Consider the following 19,747-nt stretch of genomic DNA (forward strand, 5'->3'; position numbering starts at 1 on the left):
TCCAATTCAATTTCTGGTCAATGGTAACCCCCAGGATGTTGATAGTGGGGGATTCAGCGATCGCAATGCCATTGAATATAAAGGGGAGATGGTTAGATTCTCTCCTGTTGGAGATGGTCATTGCCTGGCACTTGTGTGGCATGAATGTAAGTTGCCACTTATCAGCCTGAGCCTGAATGTTGTCCAGGTCTTGCTGCATATGGACACGGACTGCTTCAGTATCTGAGGAGTTGTGAATGGTGCTGAACATTGTGCGAACATCCCCACTTCTGACCTTATGATCGAAGGAAGGTCATTGATGAAGCAGCTGAAGATGGTCGGGCCTAGGACACTACCCTGAGGAACCCCTGAAGTTATGTCCTGAGGCTGGGATGATTGGTCTCCAACAACCATAACCATCTTCCTTTGTGCTAGGTATGACTCCAACCAGTAGAGAGATCTTCCCCGATTACCATTGACTTCAATTTTACTAGGGTTCCTTGATGCCATACTCGGTCAAATGCTGCCTTGATGTCACTTCACCTCTGAAGTTCAGCTCTTTTGTCCATGTTTGGACCAAGGCTGTGATGAGGTCAGGAGCTGAGTGGCCCTGGCAGAACCCAAACTGAGCATCAGTGAGCAGGTTATTGCTGAGTAAGTGTCACTTGATAGCACTGTCGACGGCACCTTCCATCACATTACTGATGATTAAGAGTAGACTGATGGGGTTGGGGGGGATAGTTGGCTTGATTTGGATTGGCTGGGCTCCCCCAATATTGAGGATGGGGATATTTGTGGTGTCTCCTCCTCCAGTTAGTTGTTTAACTGTCCACCACCATTCACGACTGGATGTGGCAGGAATGCAGAGGTTTCATCTGATCCAGGGGTGTCACAGTGGCGCAGTGGTTAGCACCGCAGCCTCACAGCTCCAGCGACCCGGGTTCAATTCCGGGTACTGCCTGTGTGGAGTTTGCAAGTTCTCCCTGTGTCTGCGTGGGTTTCCTCCGGGTGCTCCGGTTTCCTCCCACATGCCAAAGACTTGCAGGTTGATAGGTAAATTGGCCATTATAAATTGCCCCTAGTATAGGTAGGTGGTAGGGAAATATAGGGACAGGTGTGGATGTGGTAGGGATATGGAATTAGTGTAGGATTAGTATAGATGGGTGGTTGATGGTCGGCACTCCTGTGCAGTAGTCACTCCTACCAATATTATAATGGACGGATGCATCTGTGACAGGTAGATTGTTGAGGACGAGGTCAAGTAGGTTTTTCCCTCTTGTTGGTTCTCTCACTACTTGCTGCAGACCCAGTCTAGCAGATAAGTCCTTTCGGACTCTGCCTGCTCGGTCAGTAGTGGTGCTATCGAGCCGCTCTTTGTGATGGACATTGAAGTCCCCCACCCAGAGTACATTCTGTGCCCTTGCCACCCTCGGTGCTTCTTTCAATTAGTGTGCAACATGGAGGAGTACTGATTCATCAGCTGAGGGGGTGCGTTAGGTGGTAATCAGCAGGAGGTTTCCTTGCCCATGTTTGATCTGATGCCATGAGACTTCATGGGGTCCGGAGTCAATGTTGCGGACTTCCAGGACAACTCCCTCCTGATTGTATGCCTCTGATGGGTCTGTCCTGCCCGTGGTATAGGACATACCCGGGGATGGTGATAGTGGTGTCTGTAAATTATGATTCCATGAGTATGACTATGTCAGGCTGTTGTTGACTAGTCTGTGGGACGGCTCTCCCAACTTTGGCACAAGTCCCCAGATGTTATTGAGGAAGGGCTGAGGTGGGAATGGAGGCGGTCAGAGGATAAAACACTGGAGCTAACTGACATGCCGATTTTCCAACACTGTTCTCGGCGCCAGTGATGGGTGAGAGTGGCCTTGAGATCCTGCCTGATCCATTAACCATGGCAATTAACATTGTTAAAGAGCTCATTGAGAGCACCTTAAGAGGCATGTTCAGATTTTGATGGGGACTACACTTGGGGTGCGGGACAAACCAGGTGAATGGAGGCGGACACACAGAGGGGCACCAGTCATGGTCACCCCAGGGAATTAGGTGGGGCCCGTGAAAGGGTGAACGTCACAGAGGGTTCACAGCCAATGGCATACAGGTACCAACGGCACAGCACAGGCTGCTGGGAGAGTGGTCAGTAAACCCTTGGGCTTTGCAGGGGCTCGTCATAGCCCTAGCATCATGGCTCCATAAGAGGAGGGGGCAAGGATGCCAAACATAACTTGTGGGGGGGGGGCTGACTGAGCACAAGGAAGGCAACAGCTGGCAATGGGGGCACGACTCTCAGATTATGTGTCCAGTGGTGATGAGGAGCAACACCCTCCTCAGGATGGGCAGAGGTCTGAGCATCAGGAGGGCAGAGAATAAGGGATGAGGGGCAGGAAGGAAACAGAACATACCCTCAGCATAGGATATACTGGCAATGAAGGAGCTACCGAGATGACAGAACCAGTGCCGTAGGAGACTGTAACTCTCCAGGCAGATAGTCACAGAGATCTGTGCCTCCGTTGTGAAAGACCTCACACCTTGCAACACTGCCCGCTATGCCCTGCCAGTAGCCATCAAAGTCACTGTGGCCTTGAACTTCTTCACTTCTGGCTCCTTCCAAGGATCAGCTGCAGACCTTGGTGGCATCTCACTAATGGATACACACCACTGCATCTCGCCATGCCAGGGCTGGACAAACCGACAGACATGTACGGTCCTGCAGGCACAGAGGGCAGCGGGTTTCACCTCCATCACTGGAGTCCTCCAGGTGCAGGCAATAATCAATTGTACCCATGTGGCCATCAAGGCATAACCCCCCCTTACACTCCCATCCGATCCATTAACCCCCCCTTACATGCCCACCCGATCCATTAACCCCCCCCCCTTACACACCCACCCGCCAGTCAGATTCGTCAAGAGGAAGGGCTTCCACTCTCCTCAACGTTCTGCTGGTCTGTGACCACAACAACAGCTTCCTCCATGTGTGTGCTTGCTTTTCTGGCAGCTGCCATGTATTCCTCCATCCTCCAGCATTCAGGCTGTTACTGCTCTTCATGCCGCCACTCAAACCATGTGGATGGGTTCTAGGGGACTAGGGATATCCCTTGAAGAGAGGGCTACACACCCGGCTACGAGAGCCCCAGACAGAGGCACAGATGCTGTACAACTGAAACCATCTGATCACTAGGACAACCACTGAACAGGCCATTGGGCTTCTGAAGATGCTGTTCCGGTGCCCGAACCAGTGAGGTGCTGTCCTGCAAGTCACTGGCAGTCTGCTGGAAGAGGGTGAAGCCCTGGAAGGGGTGGCGCAGTGGTTAGCACCACAGCCTCACAGCTCCAGGGACCCGGGTTCGATTCTGGGTACTGCCTGTGTGGAGTTTGCAAGTTCTCCCTGTGTCTGCGTGGGTTTCCTCCGGGTGCTCCGGTTTCCTCCCACATGCCAAAGACTTGCAGGTTGATAGGTTAATTGGCCATTATAAATTGCCCCTAGTATAGGTAGGTGGTAGGGAAATATAGGGACAGGTGGGGATGTGGTAGGAATATGGGCTTAGTGTAGGATTAGTATAAATGGGTGGTTGATGGTCGGCACAGACTCGGTGGGCCGAAGGGCCTGTTTCAGTGCTGTATCTCTAAACTAAAGACTCAGCTCATCAGAGGAAGAGGAGGAGCAGAATGTGGAAGAGGAGGAAAAAGTGGAGGGAGCAGGGGAGGATGCAGAACATTGAGGCCCCTCAGCTGCACTGGGAGGTGGCTGGGCCCGGCAAGGGCTCAAGGGTCTCATCAAGATGTCATCAATGTCAGGGATCATCTGATTCAGACTCGTTTCAGCTGAGCCCCTGTGACCCAGGAGGAATGACATGGTATGGAACTCACTCTGAACTACCTGTGAGAACACTGACCCTCTCCGTGCTCTGCCCGGCACGGTGGCCTCTACTCTCAGCCATTTCTATGTGGTTGTCCCCTTGTGGCCTCGGAAGAGGTAGAGGCAGCTTGAGCACTTGTCTCAGCCTCTGGCTGAGATGCACCTGGCGGTTTACCCCCGTCGTGGGGGCACCTCCAGATGCTGCTGCACCCGAGTCACTGTGAGGATAGCCTCCATCACTGAGTCCTGCTGCACAGATGCTCCTTCATCAGAGCTGGGCTTCCCAAAGCAGCTGAGCCTTTGGCATGCTGTCTGATGTGGTGGAGTACACTGTCCAGTTTGTCTTCACCCTCTCCACCACAGATGCCCATTTTGCCAGGCCTGACTGCCTCATGGTCGCTGACCATGGTGATGTCCATGGCTCACTCCTCCATGGTGATGACATACAGGTATGGAACCCCTCCTCCCGCCTGGGCCCTCTCACGAGTGAGATAAGGCACGACTGGCTTCTATGGCCAATGCCAGCTGCTCCTATTCATTAGAAGCTGCATGTTTCAGTGCTGACAGGTCCTCAGTAGCACAATGGCTCTGAGCCATTCTCTAGAGTCAGTAAGTGCCCTGGGCACACACTCCTCCCATGTTCAGGAGCAGTCTGTGCCCTGAGACTCCCTGAGGCTGAGTACCCAGAGGCCTGTCCTGAGAGGGCGGTGTTGCACTCACCTTGCCAGAGTGAATAAGATCATTGAACCCCTTCCTTCACTGGACCTAGTTTCTGTGCACCACACTCAGTCTGCTCACAGTGTCAGCTCCTCCATCCAGGCCTGTTTGGTATGGGAGGGTGACCTCCTCCTGCTACCCTCTGGGAAGAGGACCTCCCTCCTCTCCCCCACAGCCTCGAGGAGGAGCTCCAGGTCTGCATCTGTGAATCGAGGGGCTGCCCTGCCCCAGGATCCAGGCCTCTGCCTCTCCTCAGACATCTCTCAAACAGAAGGCAAAGCAATGAAACGACAGCCATAGTAATGGCTGCCACGGTCTGCTTAAATCGGGCTCACACTTTCACAGTTCCTCCCCGCGTCTGTTAATTGGCCGCCAAACCTGCCTCCAGACCAATAAGGGGGTGCACTAGTGAAAATCAGGGCAGGTGACCGTTTCCCCTGGGGGTGCGCGTGGGTTCAGGACCCAGACATGGTCCCGATGCCTGTTGCCCATCCCCAGAAGGAAAACGCTGCTCGATGACTTTGCAGGGTCAGCCTTTGTCATTTCCAGTGCCGAGGTCAATGCTGGGTGCTCTGTCTAGTTTTATTTTTCTTCAAGTTTTCTGTAGCGGTTTGATACAACTGAGTGGCCACTTTGGCGGGGCAGTTAAGGGTCAACTGCATTAGAGTCACGTATAGGCCAGACAGAGTATGGGCGGCAGATTTCCTTCACTGAAAGACATTGGTGAACCAGCTGGGATTTTACAACGAACTGGTAGTTTCATGGTCATCATTATTGAGGCTTTGGGTTGTTCTCCTTGATGTGATAAAATACAAGAGTTTTTTGTCATGCATACATTAATGTCTGGGATTTGGATTTTATTTGTTACCAGTGATTTCTCCTCATGCTGTTGTTCTGCCTTCCATGTGCCATGACCTGCTGGCTCCTTTCAGTTCCTCACAGCGCTACAATTATTTCATCCTTTTATTCTTCCTTTCCAACATCATTCTTGTTGACAAGTACAAAAAAATATTAAATAGGCGATTGGAATGTTGGCCATTATCTCAAGGAGGCTGGAATACAAAGGAGTGGAAATTACAGCTGTACAGAGTTCTGGTTAGACGCCTTCTGGTGCACTGCACAGTTCTGGACACTGCACCTCAGGAAGCAGATATTGGCCTAAGAGGGCATGCAACACAGATTCACCAGAATGATACTGGGGCTAAAAGGGTTAAGTTATGAGGACAGATTGCATAGACTAAGCTTGTGTTCCCTTGAGTATAAAAGAATAAAGGGTGTTTCAAATGATTAAAGGATTTGATGGGGAATCACATGGGAGAGTCCAGAACATGGGGGTATAATCTTAAAATTAGAGTTATGCTATTTAGAGTTGCAGTCAGGGTCTTGGAAATCAGGAGCTCTCTCCCCGCTAAAAGCCATTGAGGTTGGATCCATTGAGAGTTTCAAAACTGAGATTGGCAGATTATTGTTAGGTAAGGGTATTAAGGGTTACAGAACCAAAGTGGGTAGATGGAGTTAAGATACAGATCAGCCATGATCTAATTGAATGGCAGTTGAGAAGCTGAATTGTCGTCTCCTTTCATTACGTTCCGTCATGATGTTTTGTTGCTATTTCAGGTTTCCAAGGTTCTAGTCTTGGGTTCCGGAGGTCTTTCGATTGGCCAGGCTGGAGAGTTTGATTACTCTGGATCGCAGGCTGTCAAAGCATTAAAGGTGAGTTCTCATCTCCTCTCCTCCCGGCAGCACTGACTCTGTGGGTTACAGGGTTCCTGAGGCATCGGAGCTCCTCCAAGAGCCTATGCTTCATATCCCAGGCCAGAAAGTTACGTGTCATTGGCTATTTGGCCATGGGATGCATCGCATCTCCATGTGACATTATACAAACATATGTACGAACATATGTATTAGGAGTGGGAGTAGGCCATTCATCCCCTCGAGCCTGCTCCGTCATTTGATAAGATCATGGCTGAGCTGAATATCTCCTTAAATGTCTGCCACTGCTTCTTTACTGTCCGACCTTTTAACGTAATTTTCCAGTTCACTTTGGCCAATTTAGTCTTCATTACTTTGGAAGTGCCTTTATTTAAGTTTAGAACACTAGTCTTAGACCCGCATGTCTCACCCTCATACTGAGTGTGAAATTCTATCATGTTATGATCACTATTGCCTCGAGGCTCCTTTACTATGAGGTCATTAATTCATCCTGTCTCACTGCACATCACCAGGTTGAAAATAGCCTACTCCCGGTTTATCACTGAAACAAACTGCTCGGAGAAATTGTCCCGAATATCTTCACTTGACATTTATAGACATTAATGTGTGTGCACTCACTCCCTCACACTTGCAGAAGAATTCCCTCTCTCAACCTCTCCACCTCTCTCTCCTTTTAAGATATTCCTTAAAACTTACCTGTTTGACCAAGCTTTAGATCAATTGTCCGATTATCTCATGTGGCTCACTGTAAATTTTTTAATGCTCCTGTGAAGTGACTTGGGATATTTTACTACAATAAAGGTGCTATCTAGATGCAAGTTGTTCAAGTCACTGGATAATGGGCAGGGTCTCTGTCTGATCCCGTCCTTCCTAACCCCAGGCTGAAACCAATTGTAATATTCCATCAGTTGGCCTAAGTGAGCTCAGGAATTCAGCATAGATTAGGAATCTTCAGTGTCACACCAGCTAGGCTTTCGCTGCGACCATTGGATGTAGTTTCTGCCTAACTCTGGGGATAGGTGGAGCTATTGTCCTGCTGCTCCAGTTATCAAAGAACAAAGAACAGTACAGCACAGGAACAGGCCATTCGGCCCTCCAAGCCTGCGCCGATCTTGATGCCTGCCTAAACTAAAACCTTCTGCATTTCCGGAATCGTATCCCTCTATTCTCATCCTATTCATGTATTTGTCAAGATGCCTCTTAAACGTCTCTATGGTACCTGCTTCCACCACCTCCCCCGGCAACAAGTTCCAGGCACTCACCACCCTCTCTGTAAAGAACTTGCCTCGCACATCCCCTCTAAACTTTGCCCCTCTCACCTTAAACCTATGTCCCCTAGTAACTGACTCTTCCACCCTGGGAAAAAGCTTCTGACTATCCACTCTGTCCATGCCGCTCATAACTTTGTAAACCTCTATCATGTCGCCCCAGTGAAAACAATCCGAGTTTATCCAACCTCTCCTCATAGCTATTGTCCTCCAGACCAGCCAACATCCTGGTAAACCTCTTCTGTACCCTCTCCAAAGCCTCCACGTCCTTCTGGTAGTGTGGCGACCAGAATTGCACGCAATATTCTAAGTGTGGCCTAACTAAAGTTCTGTACAGCTGCAGCATGACTTGCCAATTTTTATACTCTATGCCCCGACCGATGAAGGCAAGCATGCCGTATGCCTTCTTGACTACATTATCCACCTGCGTTGCCACTTTCAGTGACCTGTGGACCTGTATGCCCAGATCTCTCTGCCTGTCAATACTCCTAAGGGTTCTGCATTTACTGTATACTTCACACCTGCATTAGATCTTCCAAAATGCATTACCTCACATTTGTCCAGATTAAACTCCATCTGCCATTTCTCTGCCCAAGTCTTCAACCGATCTGTATCCTCTGACAATCCTCATCACTATCCGCAACTCCACCAACCTTTGTGTCGTCCGCAAACTTACTAATCAGACCAGCTACATTTTCCTCCAAATCATTTATATATACTACAAACAGCAAAGGTCCCAGCACTGATCCCTGCGGAACACCACTAGTCACATCCCTCCATTCAGAAAAGCACCCTTCCACTGCTACCCTCTGTCTTCTATGACCGAGCCAGTTCTGTATCCATCTTGCCAGCTCCCCTCTGATCCCATGTGACTTCACCTTTTGTATCAGTCTGCCATGAGGGACCTTGTCAAAGGCTTTACTGAAGTTCATATAGATAACATCCACTGCCCTTCCTTCATCAATCATCTTCGTCATTTCCTCAAAAAACTCAATCAAATTAGTAAGACACGACCTCCCCTTCACAAAACCATGCTGCCTCTCGCTAATAAGTCCATTTGTTTCCAAATGGGAGTAAATCCTGTCCCGAAGAATCCTCTCTAATAATTTCCCTACCACTGACGTAAGGCTCAGCGGCCTATAATTTCCTGGATTATCCTTGCTACCCTTCTTAAACAAAGGAACAACATTGGCTATTCTCCAGTCCTCTGGGACCTCACCTGTAGCCAATGAGGATTTCTGTCAAGGCCCCAGCAATTTCTTCCCTTGCCTCCCTCAGTATTCTGGGGTAGATCCGATCAGGCCCTGGGGACTTATCTACCTTAATGCTTTGCAAGACACTCAACACCTGTGGGCAGCACAGTGGCGCAGTGGTTAGCACCACAGCCTCACAGCTCCAGCGACCCGGGTTCAATTCTGGGTACTGCCTGTGTGGAGTTTGCAAGTTCTCCCTGTGTCTGCATGGGTTTCCTCCGGGTGCTCCGGTTTCCTCCCACATGCCAAAGACTTGCTGGTTGACAGGTAAATTGGCCATTATAAATTGCCCCTAGTATAGGTAGGTGGTAGGGAAATATAGGGACAGGTGGGTATGTGGTAGGAATATGGAATTAGTGTAGGATTAGTATAAATGGGTGGTTGATGGTTGGCACAGACTTGGTGGGCCGAAGGGCCTGTTTCAGTGCTGTATCTCTAAACCTCCTCCTTTTTGGTAATGAGATGACTGAGACTATCTACACTCCCTTCCCTAGGCTCATCATCCACCAAGTCCTTCTCCTTGGTGAATATTGATGCAAAGTACTCATTTAGTACCTCGCCCATTTCCTCTGGCTCCTCACATAGATTCCCTTCTCTGTCCTTGAGTGGGCCAACCCTTTCCTTGGTTACCCTCTTGCTCTTTATATATGTATAAAAAGCCTTGGGATTTTCCTTAATCCTGTTTGCCAATGACTTCTCATAACCCCTTTTAGCCCTCCTGACTCCTTGCTTAAGTTCCTTCCTACTGTCTTTATATTCCTCAAGGGATTCGTCTGTTCCTAGCCTTCCAGCCCTTACGAATGCTTCCTTTTTCTTTTTGACGAGGCTCACAATATCCCGTGTTATCCAAGGTTCCCGAAACTTGCCAAACTTATCCTTCTTCCTCACAGGAACATGCCGGTCCTGGATTCTAATCAACTGACGTTTGAAAGACTCCCACATGTCAGATGTTGATTTACCCTCAAACAGCCACCCCCAATCTAAATTCTTCAGTTCCTGCCTAATATTGTTATAATTAGCCTTCCCCCAATTTAGCACCTTCACCCGAGGACTACTCTTATCCTTATCCACAAGTACCTTAAAACTCATGGAATTATGGTCACTGTTCCTGAAATGCTCCCCTACTGAAACTTCGACCACCTGGCCGGGCTCATTCCCCAATACCAGGTCCAGTCCGGCCCCATCCCTAGTTGGACTATCTACATATTGTTTCAAGAAGCCCTCCTGGATGCTCCTCACAAATTCTGCCCCATCCAAGCCCCTAGCACTAAGTGAGTCCCAGTCAATATAAGGGAAGTTAAAATCACCCACCACTGCAACCCTGTTACCTTTCCATCTTTCCAAAATCTGTCTACATATGTGCTCCTCTACCTCCCGCTGGCTGTTGGGAGGCCTGTAGTAAACCCCCAACATCGTGACTGCACCCTTCCTAGTCCTGAGCTCCACCCATATTGCCTTGCTGCATGACCCCTCCGAGGTGTCCTCCCGCTGTACAGCTGTGATATTCTCCTTAACCAGTACTGCAACTCCCCCCACCCCTTTTACATCCCCCTCTATCCCGCCTGATGCTTCTAAATCCTGGAACATTTAGCAGCCAATCCTGTCCTTCCCTCAACCAAGTCTGTGTAATAGCAACAACATCATAGTTCCAAGTACTAATCCAAGCTCTAAGTTCATCTGCCTTACCTGTTACACTTGTCTCATTGAAACAAATGCACTTCAGACCACTGGTCCCGCTGTGCTCCGCAACATCTCCCTGCCTGCTCTTCCTCTTAGTCTTACTGGCCTTATTTCCTCGTTCCCCCTCATTTATTTCACTTGCTGTCCTACTGCTCTGGTTCCTACCCCCCTGCCACACTAGTTTAAACCCTCCCCAGTGACGCTTGCAAACCTCACAGCCAGGATATTTGTGCCCCTCGAGTTTAGATGCAACCAGTCCTTCTTGTACAGGTCCCATCTGTCCCTGAAGAGATCCCAATGGTCCAGATATCTGAAACCCTCCCTTCTACACCAGCTGTTCAGCCACTTGTTCAGCTGCACTATCTTCCTATTTCTAGCCTCACTGGAACGTGGCACAGGGAGTAATCCAGAGATTACAACCCTAGAGGTCCTGACTTTTAACTTTCTACCTAACTCCCTAAACTCCCCCTGCAGGACCTCATCACTCTTCCTGCCTATGTCGTTAGTGTACCACAATCTCTTGCTGTTCACCCTCCCCCTTCAGAATGCCCCCTGTCCGTTCAGAGACATCCTTGACTCTGGCACCAGGGAGGCAACATACCATCCTGGAGTCTCTTTCACGTCTAGAGAACCGCCTATCTGTGCCCCTGACTATAGAGTCCCCTATAACTATTGCTCTTCTGCACTTTGTCCCTCCTTGCTGAACAACAGTGCCAGCCGTGGTGCCACTGCTCTTGCTGCTGCTGCTTTCCCCTGATTGGCCATCCCTCCGAACAGTATCCAAAATGGTATCCTTGTTAGAGAGGGGGATAGCCACAGGGGATTCTTGCATTGACTGCCTGCCCCTTCTAGCAGTCACCCATCTATCTGCCTGCACCTTGGGTGTAAGCACTTCTCTAAAACTCCTGTCTATCAACCCACCCAGGAGCATCTCGAACTTTTGTGCTATTTCTGTTTAATGTTTTTTATGAATTTTGTGCTGCTCATAGAGCTGGTAATTAAATACTTTCTGTCTCAAGCATCCAATGACCCATTAAACACTCTCAGGGTTAGATACACAAAAGGTCCCTTTATACTGTCCCATCAAATACTCCCAGAACAGGTACAGCACAAGTTAGACACAGAGTAAAGCTCCCTTTACACCAGGGTTATCCAACATACGGCCCACAGGCCAGGATCCGGCCCGCCAAACGTTTCCATCCGACCCAGGGGTGTAAACTAACTGTTCCCGGAGCCGTTCCTCATCCTCATTGTGACTGGAGATGAGAAATTTCCCTTTATCGTGGTCTTCTTACAGAGCGACCTTTGAAAAAACATTGCTGTCAGTTTCACTGCCGACAGCTTCTGACATTGGGAACTGCCTTTCCCCAACAGACCCGGGGGTTTTCCAGTGGGCTCTGAGTTTGTTTTTGAAAGCTGGCCCAAAACCCCTAGTCTGTTGGGGAAAGGCTGTTCCCGATGTCAGCAGCTGTCAGCTGTGAAACTGACGGCAATGTTTTTAAAACCATCTGCTGAGCGTTCTGCTCTCTGCAACTGAGAGAGCGAGAGAGACAGTGGGGACAGAGAGACAGTGGGGACAGAGGGAGTGGGTAACACTGAGCGGGGAGTGGGGAACACTGGAGACATGGGGTGGAGAGAGAAAGGGGGGGAAGAGATGCAGAGAGAAGCTGGGGGGAGAAGGAGCCAGAGAAAGGGGGGAGAAGGAAAGGGAGACAGACAGACAGAGAGGGGGTAAGAGAGAGGGGAGACAGAGAGGGGGCGGGGTGGCGGGGAGAGTCAAAGAGTCATTTACCTACGGCACAGAAGGAGGCCATTCTGTCCATCGAGCCCATGCCAGCTCGCCACAGAGCTATGCAGTCAGTCCACTCCCTTGTGGGCAGCGAGTTCCAGGTCATTACCACCCGCTGCGTAAAAAAGTGCTTCCTCATATTCCCCATGCATCTTTTGCACAAAACTTTCAATCTGTGTCCCCTCGTCTTAGAGGGGAGGGTGGGGGGAAAATAGAACAAGAGACAGAGCATGGAGAGAGGAGGAGAGAGATCAAGGTCACTCCTGAAAGATGGACATCTATCCAGAATACTCTGCATCGCTACATCAAGTGTGCGGGCAGAGATTGACTACTTATGCAAGCAAAAATAATGCCAGGTATGTCACTAAATCAATTTTCAATATAGTGATGAGAATGTAGGTCAATAAATTAGTCTGCTCAAGTAAAGCTTCTTCACAAAAATGCACGTTTGAGTTCTGACGAAAGGTCACTGACCTGAGACGTTAACTCTGCTGCTCTCTCCACATATGCTGCCAGACCTGCTGAGTATTTCCAGCACTTTTTGTTTTAATGCACATTTGTTGTTATTTTTATTAAGATAAATTTTTGATGCCTTTATCTTTCGAAATCTGCTCACCAGCCCCCTGGGCCGAGCAAAAATCATAATGCGGCCCTCCACCCAAAAAGGTCGGGCAACCCTGCTCTACACTGTCCGCATCAAACATTCCCAGGTACATCATGGGTTAGATACAGAGTAAAGCTCCCTCTACACTGTCCTATTAAATACTCCCAGGACAGATACAGCGCAGGGCTGGCTGGTCTCTGGGAATGCTGCGTGCTGAGTGCCTCAATGAGGTGCAGCTGACAGTGCTGCTGCAGTCAGTTGCTGGAGGTGCTGCTGGAGAGGGAGAGCTGCAAAAACTTTGAACAACTTTTGCTGCAGAGGAGGAAAGACTTTGGAATAAGCCTGTATTTCGAGGTGGGTGTCGAGCGACAGATTTTTATTTCATTTGGACTGTTGTGGGAGGTGGAAGAGGCCGGAACAACAAGGGGTGGGAGCTGTGCAATTGCATTTGACTACACAAGGAAGCTCCCTCCCCACCCCAATTGCCCAGCCTGGGTCAGCTGAAGCTCCCTGGCTATAGAGACAGAAGGATCTAGCTAGTGTCTGGGCAGCTTTCGGCTGACCCAGGTGAAGACACCCCACAACCAGAAGACCAGGAGTGGCTAGAGTGCTCAGAGTACCACCCTTTAAGGAAAAAAAAGCAGTCATCGCTTGCAGCCTGTCTTTCCCCTTTCCTGTATACCCTCAGCCTCTCCCCAAACCTACTAGCTGCTTTTTCTTGGAAACGTTTGTTTGTTGTTTTTTATTTGTTTATTTGCCTGCAATTTGGGGGTGGTTTTGGCTCTTGAACCCATGGCAAGCCCATCATCACCGGTGGCAGGGCCCTCTCATACCTATGTGGCTGTAGCCTCTGTGGCCGCCCGCGTGACCCCATCATTAATTTTTAAATTAATTACATCGAGCCATGGGGTAAAGAGCTATCCCCACCCCAATATGTCTATAGAGGCCTGTGTAAAGGCAATGGCCGAGGTTGTCGGCCCCTCGGCCATTGTGGCAGCCTCAAAAATGTACGGGAAGGCTGTGTTCTTCCTGAAGACCGAGTGGGCCATGTCCCTGGCCCTGAATAAAGGCTCATTGTGGGGGGGACTTTCCTGCTGGTGGACCCTCTGGGGGCCACTGCGCAGCAGATGATGTTATCAAATGTCCTGCCCTTCATTCCCAGTGAGCTCCTCCTCCCCCACCTGCACCATCTGGGGGAAGTAAGGTCGGGGATCACCCCAATCCTGTTCGGTCTTCGGGAGCACAGCCTCCAACATGTCTACTCCTTCCGCCGCCAGCTATTTATGCAGCTGGCGCGGGAGGAGATCTTGGAGGGACATTTCGATGTAGAGTTCCAGGGGACGGCCTACAGCATATTCTGGACTTCGGACGAGCGTGATGCCATGTCTGCGTGGTGCCAACTCCACCTTGGCGGCCCAGGGTGGCACCACTGCACCTCCTCCCACTTCCCCCACACATCCTACAGATACTGCTCAGTCAGTTCCGGAGGCTGTGGTTTTTACAGCCTCCGGCAGGGAGGGGAGTGCCCGTCCGTGTGAAAGGAAGGCGCGGGGAAAAAAAAACAAGAGGCGTGTCCCCGGACACCATGACACAATCCGAGCCTGAGCTCAGCCCAAGGCCAGTTGTCAGGGAATCCACCTGTCCCAGGCCCAGAGTAACTAAACAAAAAAAGGAGGGTGTGGAGGCCTCTGATGACATGGAGGTCTCTGAGTCTCTGAGCCTCTGCGCCCTAGCGGGAAAAAGAGGAGAAGGCACCCCTCCACGAAGGTAACACAGGGCCCTGTGGTGCAGGACCCATCTGTTGGAGGGGAGTTGTCTCCTGTTTCAGGTCCCCAGGTTCCACCACCAAGACCAAGTCTGTAAAGCCTGAGCAGGAGCTCCCTACCCCTCAGGATGGAGGGGAGGGAGAGACCCCTGTACATGTGGCCCCTCGGGGGGGAGCCAGTGGAGCCCTGCTTGTGGTGGGGGAGCCTGAGGACGCTCTTGGAGAAGCCTCCCAGTCTGCCACTGGGTCGGGTGCCCTGAGTGGAGGGGAGGGTGAGGCCCCAAAGGGTCAGCCCTCCCAGCCAGAATCCACCACCAACCAGGAGACACCCGACCCGGTTGTAATTGAAAATTTTGCCCCATCTGCTGGGTCTGTGGGTGCTGGCGGAGCAGGAGATGGCCTCCTCTCTCCACCTCCGGTCTCGGGTCCGGCTGCATTTCCAGAGTCGGGAACTTCCATCTCTCCTGGACTGCTCATTAGCCTGGGAACGGAGGTGGATGGCGCCCTTAGGCTACAGTTCCATCCAAGAACCCAGAGAGGACTCCTCCGCCATCGATCCTGGGGGTGGGATCGTGACGGAGGTGGGACCAGCTGGCGCGGCTGGGACGTCCGCCCCACAGTGTGTGGTGGATGTGTCGGCCGCTGGCGGTGACGACCCAGAGGAGGATGGGGATTCGGTGTGGGGCACAGAGCACGACCTTGATTCCGTCACCAGTGAGGTGGTGGAGTCCCTCGTGCCTCCTACCGAGTCTCCTCTCATCCCCACGGCGGAACTCCGGGATTTCCTCACGGCATGCAGGGCTTGCCACAATAAAGTTCAGCTGGTCCTGGGCCATTGGTCGAGTCTGGCGCTGATCATCCAATCTGCTCGTGCCGCCCTCAAAGCAGGCAAGGGTGCAGGTATGAAACTGGTTGAGAGGCGCCGATTTAATGCATTCCTCAATGGGTTGCTGGGAGAGTGGTAGGTGAGGTGCACTTTTGCTCCCTCCTCACAGTGAGGTGTTGGTGACAGTTTTTAAGTACCTTTGCCATGAAGATAACCATAGCCAGCCTCAAAATCAACAGGGGGTCTCACCGCAGATTTCACAATCTCTCCGTTCTCAGGGAAGGGAGATATGCAGTGAGCTTTCTGCAGAAAATCCACACCGTTCCGGGAGACAAAGCCACCTGGCTCCTGGAGTGGCAGGGTGGGGTCTGCATGAGTCACCACCCCTATTTCTAGTGGGGTGGCTATCTTGTTGGCCCTGACTTTTCAGCCGGAGATCTTGGGGGTCAAGGAGCTAGTGCCGGGCCGCTTGCTCCACCTTGCCATTCGCCTGGGTAGTGTGCTACTCCACTTTGTGAACGTGTATGTGCCCTGGCCTGGCGCGTTGCAAGTGCGCTTCTTTGAAGAAGTGTCCGCTCTCTTGAGCTCCATCGATAGCGGCGAGTGCATCATCCTCGCGGGGGATTTCAACTGTACCCTCGAGGTGGGGGATCGCTAAAGTCCCCAGCGCGGCCAAGCGTCGGTGGAAAAGTTGAGGGGACTAATCAGCTCCCTCAACTTGGTGGACGTCTGGCGGAATCTCCATCCCGACTCCAGCGCCTTCACGTGGAGGTCTGGAGGAGGAGGGTCCCGAATCGACAGCCTTTACTTTTCGCAGGTGTACGTCTCCCGCGTCTCGGCAGCCTCCACGTGCTCGGACCACCACCCGTTGCGAGCGGAATTCACTCCGCTCCGCACGCGGGCGGGGTCTGCGTTCTGGCACTTTAACGACCGGCTGCTGGAGGACAAACGATTCCGGGACTCGTTCTGTCGATTCTGGGCCGACTGGAGAAGGAAGCAGGGGGGCTTCCCCTCCTTGAGGCTATGGTGGGATGTGGGCAAGACTCACGTCCGTGTCTTCTGTCAGGAGTATGCGAATGGGTCGACCAAGAGGCGGGAAGCCGAGTTCGGGTGCCTAGAGAGGGAGGTGCTTGACTTGGAATCCTGCCTCGGTTATGCCGTCGCGGACCCGGCCCTGTGGCAGATGTACAAAGAGAAAGGCGTGCTTAGGGACCTGCAGCTCATAGGGTCCCGAGGCGCATATGTGAGGTCGTGGATCCAGATCCTGGAAGATTTGGACTGCGCCTCACCCTTCTTCTACTCGCTGGAAAAATGCCGGGGGGTCCGTAAACAGCTCATCGAGCTGCTGGCCGACGACGGTTCCTCCATCATGGACCTGGAGGGAATGGGCCTCCTGGCCCGTACTTACTACAGTGCATTGTTCTCTCTGGATCCATCCAGCGAGGGCACGCGCAGAGTTTTGTGGGAGGACCTGCCGAAGGTCAGCCCGGAGGGCATCGAAGGATTGGAGGGCTCCGCTCACGTTGGCGGAGCTGACCGGCGCCCTCCACCAGCTCTCGAGGGGCAAATCCCCGGGGTTGGACGGGCTGACCGTGGAGTACCTCAGGGCATTCTGGGACGTCCTGGGGCACAATTACGTGCGGTTCCTGGGGGAAAGCCTGGCGACCGGGGAGATATCCCTCTCATGGCGCAGGGTGGTCATCGTCCTGCTGCCGAAGAGGGGCGATCTCCGCCTGTTTAAAAACTGCTGTTTAAAAACTCCCTCCTCAGCATGGATTATATGATCTTTGCCTTTGCTATGTCTACCCGCCTGGGCTCCGTGCTGGCCCACATGATCCACCCCGACCAGTCCTACATGGTCCCGGGCCGGTCCATCCAGGACAACATCCACCTGGTCCGGGACCTGTTCCATCTTTCCCAGAGGACTGGTCAGTCGGTCGCCTTTCTCTCTCTCGATCAGGAGAAGGCGTTCGACAGGGTAGATCGTGAATACCTTTTTGGGACTCTATGCGCTTTAGGACTTGGGCCACATTTTGTGGGCAGCACTGTGGCGCAGTGGTTAGCACCGCAGCCTCACAGCTCCAGCGACCCGGGTTCGATTCTGGGTACTGCCTGTGCGGAGTTTGCAAGTTCTCCCTGTGTCTGCGTGGGTTTCCTCCGGGTGCTCCGGTTTCTTCCCACAGCCAAAGACTTGCAGGTTGATAGGTAAATTGGCCATTATAAATTGCCCCTAGTATAGGTAGGTGGTAGGGGAATTAAGGAAAGGTGGGGATGTGGTAGGAATATGGTATTAATGTAGGATCAGTATAAATGGGTGGTTGTTGGTTGGTACAGACTCGGTGGGCCGAAGGGCCTGATTCAGTGCTGTATCTCTCTATGACTCTATCTGGGAGTCCACTTTAGCCCCACTGAGGAAGCCTGGTCGGCAAACTGGCAGGAGTTGGAGGCGAAAGTCACCACTCGGCTGGGGCACTGGACAGAACTGCTCTGAGTGCTTTCCTACTGGGCGGAGCGCTGGTCATAAACCAACTGGTGGCCTTGATGCTGTGGTACCGGTTGGTCACTTTAGCACCGCCCCCTGCATTTGCCAGCAAGAATCAGAAGAAACTCGTCGATTTCTTCCGGGGCAAGAGAAAACACTGGGTCTCTGTCGGGGTCCTGAGTCTCCCGATTGAGGAGGGCGGCCAGTTGCTGGTGTGCGTCCGCACCCAGGCTGCGACTCTTCGCCTTTGGACCCTGCAGAGATACCTGTACGTCGAGCGTCCTCCCAGATGGTGTGCACTGGCGACGTATTTTTTTCGCCTGCATCACTGCCTTCAAGACAACATGCAGCTCCCAGCGGAGACCGTTAGCCGCACCTCTCTGAGGGAGTTGCCTGTCTTTTACCGGGATCTATTCCGAGTCTGGAACATGGTCACCTCCAGTCAGGGCGCTCCCCTGCCGGCGGAGGAGAGCGTCTCGGTTGTCCGGGTGGCCGACTCCGGGGATGGACCGGCAGGTGGAGGAGTAGCCAAAGCCCCCGGGATGCCCCTCACTGCGGGTGGCGAGGGGGCTCGCGAGAGCGGTGCGCTCCTGGCCGAGCTGACCCCCGCTTGGCCAGAACTGCTCATCGGACCCAGGCCCCGAAACCCTCCTCGGGAGCCGGTCCCGCACAACCTGAGCTGCCTCTCGGAAATGCCTTCCGTGCCATTCCAATCGGCGTGGGGGGGTTTCCTGTAGGAGCTGCTCCTGCACACTCTCCTCTTCCTTGCCCTCGTCACTCGGCCGGACACGCCTTGGCGGTCCGTGTTGCCATCTGGCGGTGAGGGAAATCCCTGATGGAGGTCTCTCCATCTGCATGAGTATTTGTGGCTGTAGCAGGAAGAGGCCCTTAATTATGGGTTAATTACCCAGTTAAGGGCCTCAATGGGCAGCGGGACGGGAAGGCCATTCACAGACCTTCCCACCTTGCACTAAATTTTGGCGGAGGTGGGATGGAGGCCAGTTCCCACCTGCCACCATTTCCCCCGCTCCCCCACCCCGCCTGTTTTATGCTCTACCCACCTCCAAACTGACAGTTACAAGCTAGCCAGGAAGGATCTAAAGGGAGAGCTTAGAAGAGCGAGGAGAGGACACGAGAAGTCATTGGCGGATAGGATCAAAGAAAACCCTAAGGCTTTCTATAGGTATATCAGGAATAAAAGAATGACTAGAGTTAGATTAGGGCCAATCAAGGATAGTAGTGGGAAGTTGTGTGTGGAATCAGAGGAGATAGGGGAAGCGTTAAATGAATATTTTTCGTCAGTATTTACAGTAAAGAAAGAAAATGTTGTCGAGGAGAATACTGAGATTCAGGCGACCAGGCTAGATGTGATTGAGGTTCACAAGGAGGAGGTGTTAGCAATTTTGGAAAGTGTGAAAATAGATAAGTCCCCTGGGCTAGATGGGATTTATCCTAGGATTCTCTGGGAAGCCAGGGAGGAGATTGCAGAGCCTTTGTCCTTGATCTTTATGTCGTCATTGTCGACAGGAATAGTGCCGGAAGACTGGAGGATAGCAAATGTTGTCCCCCTGTTCAAGAAGGGGAGTAGAGACAGCCCTGGTAATTATAGACCTGTGAGCCTTACTTCGGTTGTGGGTAAAATGTTGGAAAAGGTTATAAGAAATAGGATTTATAATCATCTTGAAAAGAATAAGTTCATTAGCGATATTTAGCACGGTTTTGTGAGGGGTAGGTCGTGCCTCACAAACCTTATTGAGTTTTTTGAGAAGGTGACCAAACAGGTGGATGAGGGTAAAGCAGTGG

The 19,747-nt window shown here is 51.7% G+C and overlaps 1 protein-coding gene across 1 annotated transcript in view; it reads left to right on the forward strand.

Moving 5' to 3' along the window:
• The window catches only part of cps1 (carbamoyl-phosphate synthase 1, mitochondrial), a 260,110-nt gene that overhangs the window by 80,453 nt on the left and 159,910 nt on the right, over positions 1 to 19,747 (forward strand). The window contains exon 13 of the mRNA XM_068036228.1: positions 6,182 to 6,277. Within this exon, the coding sequence (XP_067892329.1) occupies positions 6,182 to 6,277 (96 nt within the window). The remainder of the gene's footprint in view (positions 1 to 6,181; positions 6,278 to 19,747) is intronic.

This window comes from Heterodontus francisci, chromosome 7 (genome assembly GCF_036365525.1).
Source record: "Heterodontus francisci isolate sHetFra1 chromosome 7, sHetFra1.hap1, whole genome shotgun sequence".
Classification (NCBI taxonomy): Eukaryota; Metazoa; Chordata; class Chondrichthyes; order Heterodontiformes; family Heterodontidae; genus Heterodontus; species Heterodontus francisci.